The following is a 20,199-nucleotide window of genomic DNA, read 5'->3' on the forward strand; positions in this document are numbered from 1 at the left end:
TGTTGTTGTTTTGGTAGCTGGGAGATTTCAAGTTCAAGATTTTTGCCTTGATCATCTACAAACCACTCGGATTCTGGCCCATCCCCCGGCTCCACCACTTCTTCTAAGCTCATCTTTCACTGGAGTTTGAAAATCTAAAAGCAATTCTGCTTCTTTTCCATGAGTAACACAAGCTGCCAGAGGAAACATTTCAAAGGATTTCCCTATTTTCAATCGACTCCCTCACCCCACGCTGAATCTGGCCACAACTCTTGATTGCTTCACATTAAAATCATAATACAATTCACCATCCCCCCTCCCCAAATCTGAGTGGCATTTTCGAGCTAAACTCAGCTAAGAACGGAGAGCAGCACCTCTTAAAATAATTTTGAGTTTGGACAAACTTTACTGCAATAAAACAAACGTTTAATTTAATTCAGAATAAGAGATAAGAAATAACTCTTCAATAAAATATATAAAATTATACAAGGCACCCTTTCAAAGGGATGGAAGTATACTGATGGGGGGTTGGGGGAGGGGAGAGATGGATGGGAAGATGAAATACCAAGGAGCTAAATGGGCTGTCTGACAACACCATTTTTAGCAAGTCACAACATGGCTTTACCCTCTGCCCCCAACATGTTACAAAGTATATAAATTTTTCTAATAAGTTTAACACATACAATAGGTACACACAGAGAAAGCATGATTTTTTTTTTCTTTCTGGATCTATTCATTGTTCAAGAATATTTAGCATATAGGTAATGGCTACAAGATAATTCATTTTTTTTTAAGCAGAGAACTATCCCCCCCCCCCCAAAAAAAATCACCTTTGCAACGTGTGAGGATTGACGTACCTAGTATTTCACAGAAACCATCAATTCCTCCCGGCATGCTTTAACTTTGCACTCTCCAATTATCTGAAAGAGAGTTAAGCAACAGCCTCGAGAGGAATTAGGAAGAACTTCCATTTTCCACTTTACCCCAGGCACTCTCAGGATTCTTCTCATCCCCCTTTTATTGATCTTACAAAAAAAAAAGGAAAAGGTAAAACTTTAGCAATGTGTAGAGGGGAAAAAAATAGGGCCAAATATAGTAATATCTAATGAGTTTTTTAAAGCATGTAAAAATGCAAAACATGTGTCCCCGTCACTTGAAGGAATCTCTCCATAACCACCGTCTATGCATATGGTGTCTAATTCTAGTATTTGTTTTCCATAAGCAAAAGTCAATTATCCTGACAAGATCACCAAATTTCAGCAATTTTAGCAAATAATTTGTCTCCCACTATAAGAAAAGACAACAAATAGATTTAAGCAGTCTCTTTTAGGAAGATGATATATAGAAAAGAGGATATATATGTATACAAATTTTGCCTTTCAAAATAATTCAAATTTTTATGTATGCTGTATAAAAATGTTATATTTTATTATATATATATATTTATATATAAAAACCATCAGAGCCAATCTGTGTGGAAGGAGTAGGGGACATCTGGAAGATTACACCAAGAAAACAGGGGTTGGTGTCTCCAGTCTAAAGAACAAGTTCGAACTCTACCTGCGGCCCTGCCAGCCTGGTCGCTTAGGGTGGTGTAAGCAAGGTTTCCAGGACAGGAGCACTGGCCTGGGACCGCTTTCTTGGAGAGAGAGAGGGAACGCGTTTAAACAAACATCCAACATGGAGTCTATTGAGCTGGTCCTTAGGATAGATGGTACATGCCGTACCCCACTGGAGTCGCGTAGAGTCCGACGGGCGGGATGGGGAGCACAGGTCTATGAAAAGGATAGGATGCTCCGTAGATGGATGCTGCTTGCAGGGGCGAGTTGATGGGGAAAGGGAGGCTGAAGCCAGAGGGCAGCATAGGTTTTGCAGCCATTTTCAGCTTTTCCAGTTCTGCCTCCTGCAGTCTTTTCGCCTTGGCCCTGCGGTTCTGGAACCAGATTTTGACCTGGGTCTCTGTGAGGTTCAGAGAGCTGGAGAACTCTGCACGCTCTGCGATGGAGAGGTACTGTTTCTGGCGGAATTTTCGCTCCAGGGCGAGGAGCTGGGACGTGGTGAAGGGTGTGCGTGGCTTCCGATTGGTCTTGTGTTTCCGCAGGGTGCAGGTGGTGGGGCTCATATGTCCTAGAGAACAGAGAGGGGTGAATTAGCAAAAGAAAGTGGCTTTCTCTCCAGGTGTGTCTGTGCAGGCCTCTCCTCTTCATCTTTCAGAAAGGTCCTCCTCTCAAAACTCTGTGTGTGTGGTGGTATCTTTTTGAGGGGGAAGTAAAAGACCATATTTAAACGGCTAAACTGCTTTATTAAAAAATTTGAGTCTTTTTACAAAAAAAATTGGAAATTTAATGATGGAACAGAACTTTCTATATGGGAAACAAACATCATTAGAGATAATGGAAATATGTCATCAGCTGAGTGTTCTGAGAAACAAAACCCCTTCTCTTCTGAGCTTAATTTCTCATCTTTAAAATGAGGCGTTAGGTTCATGATAATCCTCATTTCCCTAAGATGATGAGATAATCACAAATGAGAAGAAAAATGAGAAGTGTCTTATAAACTGGGTTGGTCCCTTCTCTGCACCAGGAAAAGTTGGATTGCATCAGCGTTACTTATGAAGGATAACTGTGCAGATAAGGTCTGTAGTAAATTAATAGCATCTTTGGATTTGGGAGCAGCCGCATGCAATAAACAACCACACAGCTGTCATTCTATCCAGTCCACAGATTATAAAACCTGAACATCATTTGACAGATCTGGATGTGGGCTAAGTTTCTTGGCTGGGTGCTTCTGTAATATAAACTTTACTAAGAAGGAGGGAAAAATTAGCTCGCCCATAAATGTAAATGTCAGGGGAAATAATGCTGCCTCTGAATTAAGAGCATGTGATGACATCTTAGTCATCTCCTCTACCCATTCTATGGTTTAGAGCAAATGTGTAAACGATTAGTTTGTCTCGGGAATTCACAAAGAGGGAAATAACAAGCAAAATAAAGGTATGCCAACAGCATCCAGGCTCCATACTGAAAATGGATTCAACTCTAGGAAGTCACAGGACTGAGCATCCTCGTGCTTCCACAGCTAACTTGGGGCTTCTTTTCCTCAAGGGGAGGCGGGGGAGGAGTGTGGAGTTGTGGGACAGAATACTAAACAATTAATTTTCTGCATTTGGCTTTTATGAGCTATGCTAATTTTCCAAATGTAGTAACTCCAAAGCACTCACGGGGAGAATGTCGCATTTCTTGTTTAGTAACTTTGGTGGCCCAAGGAAGAGTTTACACTTCACAGTTGAGGGTGACACAGCACAAGTCCCAACCCGGCCTCCATTTCCAACAAGAAATGGATTTGTCCTAATGTGACATTATTCACCATCACTTTAGTGATGAAAAAGAAGGAGATAGTTCGTTCTGCAACCCATGAAAAAAACAGAAATCTGGGAGAAGGACGGGTAGGAAATTACCACAGAAGTCTAGACTTTTACATATGCTAATCCCTAAAGAGGCCAGGGAACTGGGGTGCCTAATTCTTACTTTACAAATAAACTAACCACACCGTCTGAGACTCAGAGACCTGTGGAATGCTCACCCTTCACAAACCCGGCCGGGTTCTCAAGAGGACCCAGCTGTTTCTGCTCAGATACCAAGCTCCTAGCGTCTACCCAATCCTCCTCTATGTTTGGAAGCAACTCCGTGCCTGGGAACGGGCATTGCAGCTGCTCCTAGAGGCTGCATTTGAATTATGAAATCCAGGCGACAGGGATCGCATATGTGTATCAAAGTCACAGAGCTACGGGGCTTCCTCCCAGCACACCACTCCTCCCCCAACCCCCACCCCATTTTAAACCAGCCAGAGGAAGGATGCGATTATACAAAGCAAAACAGCATTTATCCTACTTCCTCCAAATAACAAAACCAGGCCCGGGCGGGTGGCTCCCTCTCGCCCCAGGCTCCGTCGCTAGGCACTCCCTGGACCCACTACTCCAACCACAGGGCTCCTGCTGCCATCTCCAGGCCCCAAGAACCTAAGACCCGCTTTTTGTTTTAAAATAAAATTTTCTCAGAATCTCCGATTTTTCTCACGGGAAGGTCGTATCCAGGCCCAAGGCTGCCTGACCGGGCAGATCACTCCAGGACACTGTGGCAGGGATGTTTACAGAGCAAGTTGGGAATTGCCATCCCAGAACCTCGAGGCCTAAGGAAGTGGAGATTTCTGACCTCGGGACATCACTACCTGTAAGGTCTCCATCCTTGATATGCCCCTGGGCATTGACCCAGGCCTAGGAGTACATGGGCACTCAAAATTTGTCAAACAAATTAAGTCCCTTGAGGTTTCTGAGCCTCTATTTCACCAGCAATAAAATGGGTAAATATAGATCTGGCAGTGTGGTTCAGAGAGCTAAAGTTTAGAAAGCCCACAGCCCTATCTGCCATCAGGCAGGTGATCATCAAACGTCCCCAAGGTTTTTCTGTCAAGCCTGAACTCGGTGTGTGCTGATTCCTCTGAACTCTGCAGAAATGTCCTCATCTGTTACCAGGAGGCCGGCTGCTGCCACACACAAATCAGATAAGATAATCCGGGGGGAAAAGTGCTGTAAAACACTGTGCAAACTTGAGTTTAAATTCCTTGAGTCCTTAATCTCCACGCCCTTTGAATCTTTTGGAGTTTCTAACAGGGTGGAGAGAGATGCCAGAGGGGATAGCCACTGACGCCGGGGTGGATGGCCTTGTTTTGTTCACAAAATACTGTGGGGCTTGAATCTTGAGGGCTTACTGGAGAAAGGTAGAAAGATATGGTTCTCCTGGGTGTGGAAAAAGTTGCCGCACAGGCCCCTCTTTCTCACCTTTCCCAGAGGTACAGTGCAGGTAGAGAAATCTTAAAGGCCAGGAAACAGAAGGAAAAGGAGCTATAGGGAATGACTTCTCCAAATTGCAAAAGGACCCACGGCCCAAAAATGGACGCTAAAGCTGGAGGCGCAAACAGCTCTTACGGGCCTCTCTGCCCTCCTGCCTCATTGGCAGGAAACAGGTACAGGTGTGAGGACTTCTGCTTGGTCTCTCGGGGGCAAGGGATCAAAGGTTGCTAGGGCACCATACAGAGGAGCAGGGCTTGGACACCAGGCCCCTTGGCCAACCCAGCCATGGTTGGTGACCTGGCTCAAGCAAGTTCAGGCCTCTTAAAGTGTGGGCATCTGAAAATCTGGAGAACCACAGGTCACGTGCCTTTGCCCACACTTTGGGGTTCCAGCGATGATCTGGATCAGGTGAACTAATGAGCATCACTCTGTAAACTGTCAAGCGCTGCTGGAATGCTGTTAATTATTATTGTGAGCCAAAAGGAGCCCGCGCGCTTCTGACCCCAGCCCGCTCCCGGCGAAGCTTAGAACCTCGCCAGCGAGGTGCTGGCAGCGGCGACGACCGGGCGACATTTCCTCGCCGCATCAGTCTCTGCCACCACCCTTCGTGGGATCCTGCTACGACACCCCAGGGACCCACGGGAGACAATGATTTCTACCCAATGTCGGGTTGGATTTCAGTTAGCTCGTCGTTAAAATGAGGGCGCACCGCGCAGAGTTGTGAACTTTGAAAGGAGGTAAGACCCCCCGCCTCTGCCTGGCACATATTCCAGCGCTCAGTAAACGTGGACCCCCTTCACTCTCCAGAGACCCCAGCGGACACAGAAGCAAAAATAAGCGAAGGGGCCGGAGCGCAGCGCTCTGGGCTAAAGAAACCGATGAGCAAGCGACCCCGCAAACCGAGCCGGGGGTCGCCCTTCAGAGATCAGGGAGCCCGCAATCGTGTCGAACACCCTGTACCGCTGCGGGATTCCGAACAGGCGCTGCGCGGGTATTAGCCAGAGGGTGTCTCGGATGCAGCCGGGGCGCTGCCTCTGGGGATAGCGAGGCGTCAAGCACTACGATGCTTGTTTCCGGGGTCACAGTGCAGAGAGGTCTGCGTACCCGCAGCCTGGAATACCGGCCCCCAGTTCCCTCCAGTACCCCCACGCACCGGTCTACCCCTCGCCCCGGCCCGGGCGCGCACTCACTTGGCGGCGGCGAGTATCTGCCTGGCTCCTGCATCCACGCCGCTCCGTCTTCTGAATTTTCCGACTTGACCGAGGCGGTCTCGAAGGGCTTGACCAGGGACCCGGGGCTGTGCGCTTCCCGGGCGCCGTGTCCCGGCAGCAGCAGTGGCCGCAGAGTGGCCCCGGCGGAGGCGCTTTCGGCCGGCAGCGGGGACGCCTCCTTGGGCGGCTTCTTGTCCGACATGAGCGCCTCCACGCTGAAGGGCAGGCTGGAGACCTTGACGCGGCGCTCCTCGGCGGCCCCCTCGGCGCCCCCAGGCCCCGGGCCGGGCCCGGCCACCATCGCCGGGCCCTCCTCATCAGAAGAAAACAGGTCATTGCCTTTGGACGGAGAAGCCATGACTTCTCTGCCCTACGTAGCTCCCGGCGCGCGACTCCGCTGGCAACCCGGCCGCGGCGACTCAAACTTTTTTGGGGGGAGACGGGAGGGGCGCGCCGGGAGCCGTGCCTTGCCTCCAAGGGGAAGTGGGAGCCTCGGCCCAGCCAATCCGCGCCGGGCCTGGCGCTGACGCCACAGACGCTCGCCTCCGATTGGCTCTTCTGGAAGAGGCTGGGACCTTTTTTTTTTTTTCCTGTTTGAAATAAATTAGGAGTTAATTACAGGAGCAGTCAGCAGAGTGGTTATTAGGCGATCCCTCAAGGGTTATAATCACGCCAAAACTGAAAAGTCCAAGGCGTAATTAAGGCCGATTATTTAAAGAGGAAGTTCGCCTAGTTCCATTTCTTCTGTCTTTTGACCCCTCTTTTTAAAAGGTACCCCGCACCTCTACCACTCCCACCCGCCCGCCAGAACACCTTTAAAATCTGCAACTGACATTGCAGAAACATTTACGAAGCTCCTACTATGCGCCGAGACTAGGCTAACTTTACAACTTTAAGAGTCAGCCCTGAAACACACGGGCCAGTATCCCTGCTAAAGGAAGTAATCCGTGCACAGCGCTTAGAAGAGTATTTCGCTGTTAGCAAGTGCCCAACAGCGTCCGCTATTACTGTAACTCCGCCGAAAGAACAGGGGCTGGAGGGAGCCCGAGAGGTGGTCAGGGCATTGCCCACTCCCAAATAGTGCCGACTAGACAATGTAAACCAGTCGTCCCCATCTCTTCCACTCAAAAACAAAACCAGCGCCCTCCTAGAGACCTGGAATCCGCGTGTTTTCTTTTGCCTGAATCTCCTTTCTGGGCGACATCCGGATCCGACCTTTTTCTCAAGACTGCGTGCATTGTGTGTTCGTGCGTTTGTTTGAGCCCATGTTTGTCATGTGTGCATGGGTGCCAGTGTTTACCTTTAAGGAGGAGGAAGAGAGAGGAAAAGGCACCGATAAAATCTAGTGCTTCCCTCCCCCTTGCAAATCTCAGAAATACCGGGTTCCAAGTTTGCACACCCGAGGCCTGGGCACCTTTTCGGGAAGCACATTTTTATTCATTGCACCTGGTTTAAAAAAAAAAGATATCTCCACCCTATCCCAAATTATACCTTAAGTAATTACATCTCAAAGGCTTAGCGATGACTGTCTTAGTCCAGAGAAGAGGAGAGCGAGCTTCCAGCGCGCAGAGGCCTCGGATCTCTCCTTAGGCCGCGGGGCCAAGAGCGACTGCTTCAAATGACTCTCTCCAGGCTGCAACTGCTTTTTCTCTACCTGCCCGATTATCCTGTGAGTGATGAGGCAAACAGAAGTCCCCTGGTTCGGGGCCTTGCACAGAGCAGATGCTTGCTAAACAGTCCCCGGAGCCTTGGAAGGAGGGGGCATTGTTTTCATTACTGAAATGACCACGGCTTGGAGAATGCCTCCCAGCTCAAGAGGCAGAAACTGGACTCCCAGACCCACTTCCAGACCACCTTTCTGAGGCTCTGTTTCCTTCACCCCAAACCTCTGCCTGGAATGAAACTGTGCTGGCCCAGGGCAACCAGAATAGGCATTATCTGAATCTTAGAGGTTAAAAACAGTCTGCACTGGCCAGTGAATTCAGTTTGATTAGAAATGGTCCTGAAAAAGTTAAAAAGTAAAGCAGTCCTAACCACAGTCTTCTAAAACCTCTGGGTCCCTCTCCCACCACTAGGGACAAACACATTCATTTTATTTTTCCCCATAAAGTGGAAGCTCAGAGAAAGTTTAAAAGGAAGAGAAAAAAAAAAAAAACCAGCAACTATGAAAGCTATCTGGAGATGTATGCATTTTCCCCTTGAGTCATTCTTGATGATAGTCAGCTTGATATGCATCTCAAATACAGTACAGGTAAATCCAGGTTCAGTTCTGTGCCTTCTGGACCCAGCTAGGTGCAGGCTATATATTTTGGAAGCAAACCTGAAATTCGTTCAGCCTTCAGCTGCCAAAGTGTACAAAAGGGTTCGGCTTTCAGTTGGGCTGTCCCCAGCCACTGTTTTATAACTGCTCCTGAAAATTCCTTGTTAATATTGGTTAGTTTAGAGGCACACGGGCTCACTCCTGGGAAATTAAAGAAATCAATACTACTTGAGTTCTTTTATTTTGATGAAATTTCTGGGAGAGGAGAAGCCAGGTTCCCCTCACTACTCTCGGGTCCTGATGTTCAGGTAAAGAAATAAATATAATGAAGCCAGAAATAGGAAAATAGTTGAGATAAAAAATAAACGACTAGTGTTCAAAGTCAGGGTGCCAAGCTCAGCTAAGAGCACCAGAGGTGCCCAGGGGGCGACCAGCCTGCCCACCTTGTCTTCTGCTAGCTCCCTGCCGGGGAGGAGACAATTCAGGAAAGGGTCTCACTTCTGCTGGGAAAAGAGCGGGAGTTCCACACAACTCTAACCCTTTATGGAAAGTCCCATCTATGCATTTGCTCCTCCAGTTGGCTGCATTTTCAGAATATTTTCTTCACCTCTTCCTGGCCGCGTGACCTTGGGCTCCTTACTTGCCTTCCTCAGCCCACTTCTTATCTCTAAAATGAGAGATAATAAGCCCTACCTAGGATGGCTCTTGTGGTAATCAAATTCAGTAAGCTACATAAAGTAACCAGAAGGTGTAGGGGATCAATAAAAAAATATCAAAATAAAAATACTCATTTCTTAAAGCAGTAGCAAGTATCGAATGCTTTCTCTCTGCCACGTATCCCACAGGAGGCGCATTGCCCACCTTCACGGAGTTCACGGTAGGTAGGTTGTTTGCAAAATCTTGGGGGCTGAGAATTTGGCTGGGCCTGAAAAGTGTGTAGTCCTTTAGCGAGTACTGGCTTTGGCACTTAGGGTCATTCCATAAAGGTTAGTTCCCGGTGCCTATTCGCACGCAGAAAAGTGGGGTTCCAATCGGAACTCAGTCACCACTAAGCGTCAACTCTGCATGATGCTTCAGTACCTGGACCTGTCCTCCAGGATCTCATTTGTTTCTTCCAACACGCCGCTCCGGGCGGAGATTATTTTCCGTATTTTACAGATGAAAAGCCTAAGGCTAGGAAGCGCTAAGTGTGCTGCCCAAGGTCACGCAGGTAGGAAGTGGAGGACCCGGGGATCCCCCCACGCGTCGCACAGGCCCCGGCGCGCGGCCACGCAGCCGTTCAGGTTCCCGCGCTCCCCGAGGCATTTCGCACGCGCCCGGGCCCTAAGTGGAGCGGCCGCGCACGCGCACCGCAAATCCCAGGGCGAAGACACTCCTTGCAAACTGTGGAGGACTGAGCGCGGACAGCAACGATTGCAACCCCCAAGACCGATCGCTGGATCCTGGCATTTAGGAGGAGGCGGGGGAGGGGCGGGGGAGGGGGCTGTAGACGGGCCAGGGTTGCGGGCAGGCGCCAGGCGCGGGGAGATGAAAGGCGGGCTCCAGGGGAAGGGGCTGCGCCGGGTGACCGACTCCAGCCGCGCCGGGCGCTCCGCCCCCGCCCCGCCCCGCCCCCGCTGCCCGGGGCAGAGGCGGCTGCCCGCGCCGGAGCCGCGTTAATTGCTCTCGGCCCCGGCACTCAGCCTGCGCGGAGCCGGGACAACCTCGCTCCAGGAGGAATGACAATTCGCCCTAATGGGACAACCTCGCTCCCAGAGGAGTGACAATTCCTCCTAATGGGCCGCTCGTTAGCGGCCTATTTTGCCGAACCCGGGTATCAGAAGCGGGCAGACAAGCGGGCGCCAGTGTCCGCCTGGAATTCCACAACACCGCTCCCCCGTCTCCCCCAACCCCCCAAGTCTTTCGCTGTGTGACCTGGGGCAAAAGACTGCTCCTCTCTGAGCTCAGTCTTCTTACCTGTGCAGTGCGGAGTAGGAAAGAGACCGATCAGACTTCCGTGGGGCGGGCGTATTTCCAGACATTGGAGAGATCACTCCCGGGCTACCGAATGGGAAAGGGGTAGATGGGCATTCAGGGGTGCTGCTTGAGGTTCTTGGGGGCAGGGGGCACAAATCCCTTGCTTGTGAGATTCCGGACCCCCAAACCAGCTTTTTATGGCCTCCACCCACTGAGGTCAGGACCCATCCGAGCTGGGACTGGAGAGAAGGGGCCTTGGCCAAGCGCTGGGCAGACCGCGCGGCTGCCTGAGGCCCGCTCTTTCACTGGCTCCCCATTCTCACTTCATCCCCGGTTTACGGATGAGGAAGTCGAGGCACACACAGGAGGGACGCTGGCCTGAGACCTGATGTGGGCCAAGCCTAATTCGACACAGTCCCCCTGAAGAAGCCTGCGACAAGGACACCCTCGGGGGAGAGAAGGAATGGGACAGACGCTGTGCCTCTCCGCGGGCCGCCGCCTGGAGAGGGATAGTTCCTCGTCACAGCAGATGTGGCGGTTGGGAAAGGGGACCAAGCCCCTCACTCCTGCAGTTCTCTATTCAAATCCAGGCCCCGCTTCTTACCATCCGCCTCCATCCGGTGCCGGGCCTCCTCACCTCTTTCAGAGCGTGGGCATGGCAGCCTGCGGGTTGCTGGCGAGGACTAGATGGGAACCCTTACGAAGCAAGTAGCGCAGAGTGTGGCTGCAGCCGGCGCCCACAGCTCCTGAGTGGCTGCGCCGCCCTGCCTCCAGCCTCTCGGAGCTGCCTGGCTTCAAACAGGGCTGAGCCACTCATCTCCTGCTGCACTCTAAGTCACTTCACCTCTGCGCCTCGGTTTCCTCATCTGTAATAGGGGAGTGTCTGGCATTCAGGAAATGCTGGATATTATCATTTCTGAAATCATTATTGATACTTGTTACCTCCCCTTTCACACCTGGATGATTTGAGGCACAACACTGCAACTTTTTTGACCCCTTTCCCCCTTGTTCTCTGTAAAACGTGAGTAAGTCCCCACCTCTTGAGAAGGAGGCAGATTGGCCACTCTGTGCAGTGGGGTGGAGATTAAGGGAAGAAGATGTGGTTTAGACAGAGAGCAGGAGTAGCGCTGTTTCCCAGCCCCTGGGCACAGCTTGCTGGCCCCCTCCCAGCCCTAGCCTGCACTCCGTCAGGTTTCCAGGAGCAGGCCCAGGTCTGATCTGTCTGCACAGAAGGACCCAAAGGGCTCCCAGCAAGAGGTGGTTCCAGGAAGCTGGGTGGCCGCAGTCCTGTGGAACCAGCCAGCCGTCCAGGACAGCACCGAGGGGCTCTTGCCCTGCCATTCACAAATCTCTGCCTGCCCCTTCTCAGTTTGCCCATCTGTAAAACCAGAAAAACCACCCATTCTGGTTTGGGCTGAGATGAGTTTAAACAGGGTTCAGTAACTGTCAGCTCCCCTATTCCTCAAGCAGCCCTGTGATGCAGGGGCCATAACTCCTCCTTCAGGAGAAAATTGAAGCTTAAGGCTTGATAAGAGTTTTTCACAACTAGTAAATACCTGGCAGAGATGCAAATCAGGGTTTGGCTGATTCTAGAATTTATGTATTTTGCCAGAGGCAGAAGTTGCTGTGAAGGTGGGAGGAGAGGCATCTGGGATAGCTCACAGCAATAAAGTATGAACTATTTCCATTTTCTTCCAACTTGACAGATGGGACTGTGGAGTCTGGCGCGGGCTACATGGCTAGTGAGGGCACCGTGCAGTATGGATTTCCAAATAGTTGGGCAGGAATCTGAAATCTCTCTTACTTGGCAGCCTCCAAATTGTTGCAGTTTCAAAACACAGCCGACTGGGCATAGGGAGGAGGGAAAAAGGAAATTTGGGGAGTTACTTAATGGACATAATTATATTTTTTACTTAAGGAAAACAGAATCTCTTCCAGTTGCTCCACTCTCAGCTGCCTGGTGAGGCAAGGTTTGCTTTACCTGGTGGATGAAGACAGTTAGAAGCAATTATTCCGAGTTTTGTTAGTCGTTTCTAGGAGAGAGGCTGGGGCCTTGGAGCTGAACACCAGGCTTAGGTCAGCCTTGGGAGGCAGCTGCCCATCCCTGTGGACAGGAAGACCCCTTCCCCATCCCGTCCCTCACGGTCAGCTTGAGCTTTAGGCAGTGCAAAGTGATCTCACTCCGAGACTACACCTGGCTGCTCAGCATCGCCCAGCGGCGCGGAGATTCCCGCTCTCTCCTACTCCCTCTCAGGGCCCCCGCCCCTTCTTGTCCATCACCCTATTTCACCTAAGAAGTAACAGCAACTCAGAGAGGCATGGCCGCTTGCCCAAGGTCACAAGGGGAGTCGGGCAGGATGGCGCTTCGGCTCAGGTCCCGGAGCCGCCCTGCCCCTTCCAGTCTCAGGGACCCTCTGATGCGGAGATCTGGCATCCCCCGGGGTCTGGATCCCCGGACATCTGATCTCCGGGTCCCTGGGATTTGTCATGAGCCCATGAGAACTGTGTCCGATGCCTGGAAGAGCCTCTGGCACAGAGAGGGGCTCAATAAATATTGGCTGAGTAAAGGACTAAATCCAGGAACGGACATAGTGGCACAGAATGAAGGGGCTGCTCGCTGGCTCTGAAGGTCACCTTCCCCAGTGGCTTGGACTGAATGTTGAGCTGTGAGGGGTGGTCTCCCTGTCTTTACAACTGGAACTGATACGGGATTCTTGGGGGAGGAGACAGATCTTTAAATTGTCCACCAGGAAAAGTTGAGCATCCCAGACCCCCAGCTCACCAGCCTTTCATTTAATCTTCACGTGGCCCCATAAATAGTTACTCTTTCACAGATGGAGAAGGAGAAAGGACTGGGGAGGTTGTCACCTGCCCAAGGTCATGCAGCAACTAAGTGACCCAGTCAAATCTGACCCCAGATGAATCTGACTCCAAACCCCAAGCCGCTTTCCGCTTGTCATCCTCTGGATCACATTTCTCTCCTCTCTGGCATGAAGCACCCAGAGAAATTCAGCATCGCACTGTTTCTCTTCCCCCGATCACTTTGGAAATATCTTGATTTTGCTGCATTTCTCAGATTTTCTAAAACAAGAGTGTGTGTTTATAGAATAGGAAAAAAAGATCTAAATGCATTTAGAAAAATCTAAACGTTCCCTAATAATAGCAGGCAATGCTTATTAACTACTTACTGTGTACCAGACCTGCCGTGTACCAACTCATTTAATCCTCCTGAAGACCCTATTTAGTAGATGCTGTTATTACATTCATTGTACTGCAGGGGACTCTGATTCTCAGACATGGAAAATCGCAACAAATAGAACCTCTTTTTAATTGTGCATTTGCAAAGACGTCATTCTCTCCCCTCCTCTACCCATCCTCCAACCCTGGAAAATAATAGTCACTACCATTTAAATAGGAAAAAAATTTTTATTCTATCCACAGACTTTAAATATAGTTAGACCTTCCTTGTAATGATAACTTTAGTAGCCCGTATGTATAGTAGCTTGATAAAATTGATATTTTTCCCTTTTCCACCTTTCCACAGCTCTGGGCTTTTTGCAAATGGATTTGCAGTCTTGTGGGGAGGGTGGTAGAATGAAGGGAAAGGACCTGGACCCCTGCCAAGAAGCAAGCGTTCTGAGCCCCATGTCGCTCACTTGCTAGGTGACTTTGAGCAGGTCCCTCCCCTCTCAGGGTCCTTCTGTCCCCTCACTGGCAAAATGAAGGGGGATGGGGTTGCATTTCCTGTCTCTTCTGGTTCTGTGATAAAGCAGTGAGTGAGTGAGTGAGTGAGTGAAAACTTCATTCTGCTCCTGGTTCTGTCCCCCACTAGGCCGACAGAGGTCCCCTGGAAGGTGGGGGTTAGACTGGAAAGATCACAGCTAGTAGGCGGGGCTGGTGGGAACCCCAGTTTTATGCTGGATCAGCTGTGTGTCCTGGGGCAAGTTCTCCCCTTCTCTGAGCCGGGCCTCACCCCATCAGAAAATTGGAGCTAACCATCCCTATTTCTGGGTGTTAGGAGGATTAAATGGTCTTATGGATGTAAAACTCACTAGAGGAGCAGTTAGTCCCCTCCTGTCCTCTGGTGCTGGTCTCCTGTGTGAGAAAGGAGGCAAGTCTCTGACTCAGCAGACGAGAGGCCTGGGAGGGAACCTTGTGGATAATTGTTAATGCTACAATTAGAGCTAACACTGTTGGTGTGGACAATTGCAAAGAGGCTTGTGAAAATTATGTTTGCTAAAAATCCTGGGGGCCTTTGGGCAGCACAAGGAAGCTTTGCCCAAGTGGTGACACAGCCCTTCTCGGAGAAATGACTTCAGAGAGGCCCTGGGCCAGGCTCAGAGGGACATCTAGGCACATGACAAGAAAGTTATTCCATTTTCACTGATCTGTTAATCCTCCCCTTATACTCAGGAGACTGTCTGGTACAACTTTAACACCTTGACAATGACTGCTAATGTCCTGTGGAGAGAGCGCCAGCCTGCCAGTTCCAGGAGGCGACAGCCTGTAGCATGAAAATAACAACACAGCCTTGATTCCATTCTACTTATTTTCAAGAGTTAGCCCATCTATGGTTGATAAATATACTGTGACATAAGTTTCTCCTTACAAATAATTTTTTTTTGTTGTTTTAGAATGAGAGTTTATTTAAAGTTAAATATTAATGAAATAATGCCACTCCTGGTGCTGGGATAAGGCCAAATCATTACGATTGTTCTTCAAGAAGGGAACAATCATGTAGGTGGATGCCCGAAATTCAGGTTAGCACTGATTTACAGGAGAGGACACTGCCTATCCAATGGCACCAGATCTGGCTGGAATCCTGCTGGAGCCCCTCTTAGCTGAGTGGCCTTGGGCAAGTTACTTCCCCATTTTGGACCTTGGATTCCTTATCTGTCAAGCTAGATGGATAGTGATCATTCCAATCTTCTAAGTTTGCAGGAAGAATCTACTACAGAGATAATAGATAGAAGACCACACCACATTGGATGCATGGGTTGTTAGCATTATTAGTAAACAATGAGCAGAGGATTTGGTCAAAACACAAGCTTATTTACCCTGGACCTGGTTATCTACTGGCTTAGTAGTAATTGTAAAAGAGGGAAGAATTCTTTGAAAGCTGAGTTCTGCTTAAAAATCACCTACTCTTGTTTGACAAGATCATCTTCTGTGTCTGACAGGCAGACTGTCGTTTCCCAGAGGACACTTTCCGAATATTCACAGAACTCCGCTCTACTCTGTAGGCAAAGTTCAGATGCGGGTAAGTGGCAAATGAGACTCGTCCTTTCCAGAGATGATTAAATGCATTGCCTGATCTGTCCTTTTCTCCTCTCTTTCATCCTCCCTCCCTGAACCCCTCCATCCTCCCTCCATTTCTCCCTCTTTTCCTCAGGCAGCTGTGTGCTGGGTTAGTGCTACACCCACCCAGGCAAGTCCTACCCTCTGGAGGCTCCCACTCTGTCGGAAGAGCTGGGTTACCCCACACAAACTTGAGAAGGACAGCCCTGAGCCACGCTTACCTCCCAGAGTCCTTTTCTTTCACTCTCACGGTGTTGGCCTGGAGATAGTTGGTTAAACATCTGAATAAGTGGCCAACATTTAAAAATCAGGAGGCTTTCCATAGAAACCTGGCATTCTGGCTTCTCCGCATCAACCTGTAGGTCAGTGGCCCCAGGCGTGTTCTCAAGGGTGGGCTTCCTTTAGATGGGACGTGCCTTCTCCAGGCCCCACCAGTGTGATATAATGGGATGTGGTTCCCAAAGGTACAGGAAATGTGTGGGGTAGCCCAGAGGGGGACCCACCAACTCAGCCTTGGGTGGCTAGGGAAGGCCGCTGGAGGAGGGGGCCTTTGGACTGAGCCGTGAAGGATCTTGCCAGGTTAGGAAGGGGGTGAGAGTTTCTGGCAAAAGGGGCAGAATGTGCAAAGGGATAAGAATTGAAATGCCCTGGTCTGTGTGTTGGAATGTGGAGAGAGTAAGGAGGAAGCGAGGGTACAAACAGGCCATGGCGAAGGCTGGGTGGCGCCGAGAGCCAGGACTCAGAGAGCGACAGTGAGAACCAGAAGCATCTTTCTTCCTTTCCTTTCCTTCCTTTTCTTTCTGTCACCCTTTATTAAATTCTTCTTTTAGAATTTCAGAAGCAGTAGATATTCACCATAAGCAATGAAACAAATCAAAGATATGTAAGCAATTATTAATCTCGCTCAGTCTCTTTCCATTTTGCCATCCAACATAAGCAGGATTAACAATCTCTTGTAAATCCTTAAACACTCCTGATTAGAAACAAACACAAAATAGCATCTATAAATACTGAAATGTGGGAATTGATGGTGTCTGTGTTTGTGTGTGCCTCTAGCTAGCTATGTCACTATCTGTGTAACTTGCTCTCTTGTCTGATTCATATCATAGACATCTTATCGTGTCAGTAGGCATAAATCTAATCCCTTCTTTTTATATTTTGTAGTAGGATGTATTACAATTTATTTAACCATTTCCTTATTAATGACATTATTCTTTTTTCAAATTTTTACTACTACCAACAATTCTTGAAAAAAAAATCCTTGCAAACCTTTATACTCAAACTTCTATTTTTAAAGGCTTAATTTCTAAAACTGAGATTGCTGGAGCCAAGTGTGTATATTTTTAATCCGAACAGATATTGCCAGGTGTACATTTCCACTGGCAGCTTCCCTTTCTCCCCAGCTCTGCCAGCACTGAATGTCATCGCTCTGGTTTCATTTCTGCCACGGACAGTTTTGAGCAGGGGAGTCATAGAGCTCCATACTCATTTGGGAGGCTCCTGGGGGGAGCACTGAGGAAAAGAGGGAGAGACAATGCTGGGAGCGATAGGTCGAGGGAGGAGGCGTCTGTAGAGAGAGGGGCAGCATTGGGAATGGAGAGGTGGGGAGGGAATTGAGTGAGGAGTTAACCAGGAAGCAGCAGAGATGCTAGTTCACAGATCCTGTGGCAGGACGGATGCCCTGCTGGCATCCCAGGCCTGACTGCACGGTCAGGAGCATGGCCAGCTTCCTGCCATCCTCCTGCTCTTTATTATGTTCCTCAGTGGCCAGCCACCCCAAGCCTCCTGTCCTCCAGGCTCTGCTTCAATAGCCTCACATGTCAGGAGCCCTGGGCCAAGGCAGCAGGCTACTTAGAACAGAGGCACTGTCTCGCTCCATCTGCTCTGGGCCTGGGTGAGTGGGCAGGGCAGGTGGACAGACATGCTTCTGTGCAGGGCCAGCCTGGGAGACAGCCTTGCCAATTAAGTCACTGGTAACGTCACAACATAGCTTGAAAATTAACAGCATTGTTTCCTCTAATCCTCACCGATTTGCTTTTTAACCTGTGCAGCACCTGGCAACAAGTGTGTTAGAAGCAGCAAAAACGACAACAAAATTCAAAGGCTTGGATGCCTAGAAAAGGGCCAGGCAGGTGCAGGCTGCTGAGATGGGGGTGGGATTCTTGCTAATGTCCCTGGGTGCCCTTGAGGGGTTTTCTCTGGTTCCTTCTGCCCCTCTCTCTTTTGCTCTGTCGCTTTGACTCTCTTTGTTTCTCTGGCTCTGTCTTTCTCCCCACTGCTGGAGTTGAACAGCAGACTTATTTTCTCACAGCCCCTATAGTGCCCGTAAGGCCCCTGGGAAGCCCTGAAGCCCAGGGATGGGGTCCTTATGTTCTAAAGGGTTTCCCCAACTGGGAGGGAAGCTGAGGCAGCGGTCAGGGCCTTAGGAGAAACAGAGATTGTCATCTGTACAGGACGGCCTGTCCAGCCTGCAAGTTTGCTCAGCCCTTCAATGGGCCAAGAGTGTGGTAAGTTTTCCTTAACAATGGGTCCCTCTGACTTCATAATTAGCCCCATTCTACACGGACAGAATGTGGGCCAGCTTGGGCCTAATCGCTGAGATTTCTGCCCTTGGCATGACCTCATAACTGATTCTTGAGCAGTCATATGGATCTCCAAGCTCACAGGCATCAAACAGAAGTCTTTAGCAAGCCTGGGTGTGGATGAAAAGGTGAGGGGTGGAATGGAAATTAATGATCCTTGCTGGCTTTGACAATGGGTCCTCAAACCACCACCCGGCTCTCCTCTTGGAAGAATCAGACCCCGTCTTCTAGTTCATCAGCTCTGACCTGGACACAGCTGCATGGTTTCAGGGGAAGAGTACAGGCTTCAGGGTCACTCAGACCAAAGTGTGGCGCTGTGTGACGTCAGGCAGGTCGCTTAACCTCTCTAAACCTCAGTTTCTTCCTCTGTCGAACAGGGTGGTAATAACACCAACATCCAAGATGAAGGAGAGCTAGCATCTGACACAGTTCCTGGCGCAGAGTAAGCTCTTAATAAAGGGAGGTGACAGTTTTTGAAAACCATTGACCGAAATGACAATGACTCTTGGAGGAGGAGGGGTGATAGGAATTGCTTTCCCCCTCCCACCCTGCTCCATTTCTGCGGCTGGCTATTGGTTACCCAGGCAATGCCTGGCCATGATGCAGGGCAAGCTGCCAGAATGTGCCCCACCTTGAAGGTTCTGGGCAACGTGGGCGATGCAGGAAGAGCCAACTTGGCCATTTGCTGACACTGGCCATGTCAGCGCTCATGGCTGGCAGAGGTTATTGGGACAAGGGGCTTAGCCCTCACAGTGCAAGGGAGCTCAAAAACAGTTGGTGTCACATGAAAACATAAATAAATAAATACATTTTTAAAAGCTAAATTAAGTTAAAAAGCAGCATAAACGATTCGGTATCAAGGGGAGGGGAGTCCCTCAGCTTTGTTTATAAACAGAGTAAAATAAATAAATAAAGGGGGGGAAAGGGGAAGCAGCCAGAGTGTTTTGGGCTGACCTCCTCTGTTCTTCATGAGCATGTTTCCCATTACCAAGGGGAAATGCAGGCCACACATGGGCAGAAAGAAAATATGCAGACGGGAGAATAATTGGGGGTGTCGGGGTCGTGGGATAATCTGTGAGTTTGTTTTCAGAATATCCTTGAATGTTCTCTTACTTTTACACTTAAAAAAAAATTTTTTAAAATCAACTCTAAGTTAAATTCAGCTGGAACTCACTTAGTCTGTTGGCGTGATTTCCCGTGTGATGTGTCCATCCATTTACTCCAGGAAAGAACCATGGTGGTTTTTATTTTTATTCCTCTATTTTTCTAAAATCCATTTCCTATCTATCCTGCATGATCAAGTTTAGTTAGAATCTGGTACCCATTTCAGAAAGGACCCCTCTGCAGCTGGTTGCGTGTACATAGTGGTAAAGCGTGGAGGCCTCGTGCCACCATCTCACAGCCTTGACTTTATCATCCCTATTTCCAGATGGGGAAACTGAGGCTAAGAGGCAGCAAGCCATTTTTCCAAGCTTAACCAGCTGTTATGAGGATCAAGTAGGTTTCAAACTTCAGTCTCCTGAGTTCAAGTCAAGTTCTCTTGCAGCCCAAAATAATTCCCTTTCTTGGAAAATGTCTCCTTCAAGTGTGTCCCTGGGAATACGGGGATTAAGACAGCAGTATTTACGCTCTTGTTTCTAAAGTGAATTTGTGGGACCCTCTAACAGCTTGCAAAGGAGGCAAACACATTAAAAAAAAAAAAAAACTCAGTTTCTCTCAATCTCTCTCATACTCTTTGTCAACCAAGCATTTTCATTGTTGAGAAAACCCAAGTGTCATAAAAGTAATTTGGATAGAAAACAAATAAAGATCTGGTTTGGGAAGGAAAGCCAAAATTCCTCGTTATCAACAACACTGCTTCTTTGGATAAATATTTACCTAATTCACTTCTTCTTCCTTCCCCTCTTCCTTTGACGAGAATGTTCTCCACCTCGGCAGCCGCAGTGGCCCTGTTGGAACAGACAACCTTCAGTGTTTCCGTCGTCAGGCGTGTTTGTCTGGGGTTTATTACTCAGCTGTAAAAATGTGCTCTAGGCAAAAACTTGGCATATTAAGTCTCATCTC

General features: G+C 49.2%; 1 protein-coding gene and 1 long non-coding RNA gene across 2 annotated transcripts; one reads left to right on the forward strand and one right to left on the reverse strand.

Moving 5' to 3' along the window:
- Window positions 1-383: 383 nt before the first annotated feature.
- MSX2 (msh homeobox 2) lies at window positions 384-6,533 on the reverse strand. The gene is made up of 2 exons (XM_001502790.6): window positions 6,019-6,533; window positions 384-2,106 (listed from the first exon to the last, which is right to left on the reverse strand). The coding sequence occupies exons 1-2, from the start codon at window positions 6,395-6,397 to the stop codon at window positions 1,682-1,684; spliced, it is 804 nt and encodes a 267-aa protein (XP_001502840.1). The 5' UTR covers window positions 6,398-6,533; the 3' UTR covers window positions 384-1,681.
- An 11,601-nt stretch (window positions 6,534-18,134) lies between these two features.
- Window positions 18,135-18,615, forward strand: LOC138917551 (uncharacterized). Its single transcript, XR_011425734.1, has 2 exons — window positions 18,135-18,263; window positions 18,513-18,615. It is a non-coding gene; the product is annotated as an uncharacterized lncRNA (long non-coding RNA).
- The last annotated feature ends 1,584 nt before the right edge of the window (window positions 18,616-20,199 follow it).

The sequence above is a fragment of the Equus caballus genome, chromosome 14, assembly GCF_041296265.1.
Source record: "Equus caballus isolate H_3958 breed thoroughbred chromosome 14, TB-T2T, whole genome shotgun sequence".
Taxonomy (NCBI): domain Eukaryota; kingdom Metazoa; phylum Chordata; class Mammalia; order Perissodactyla; family Equidae; genus Equus; species Equus caballus.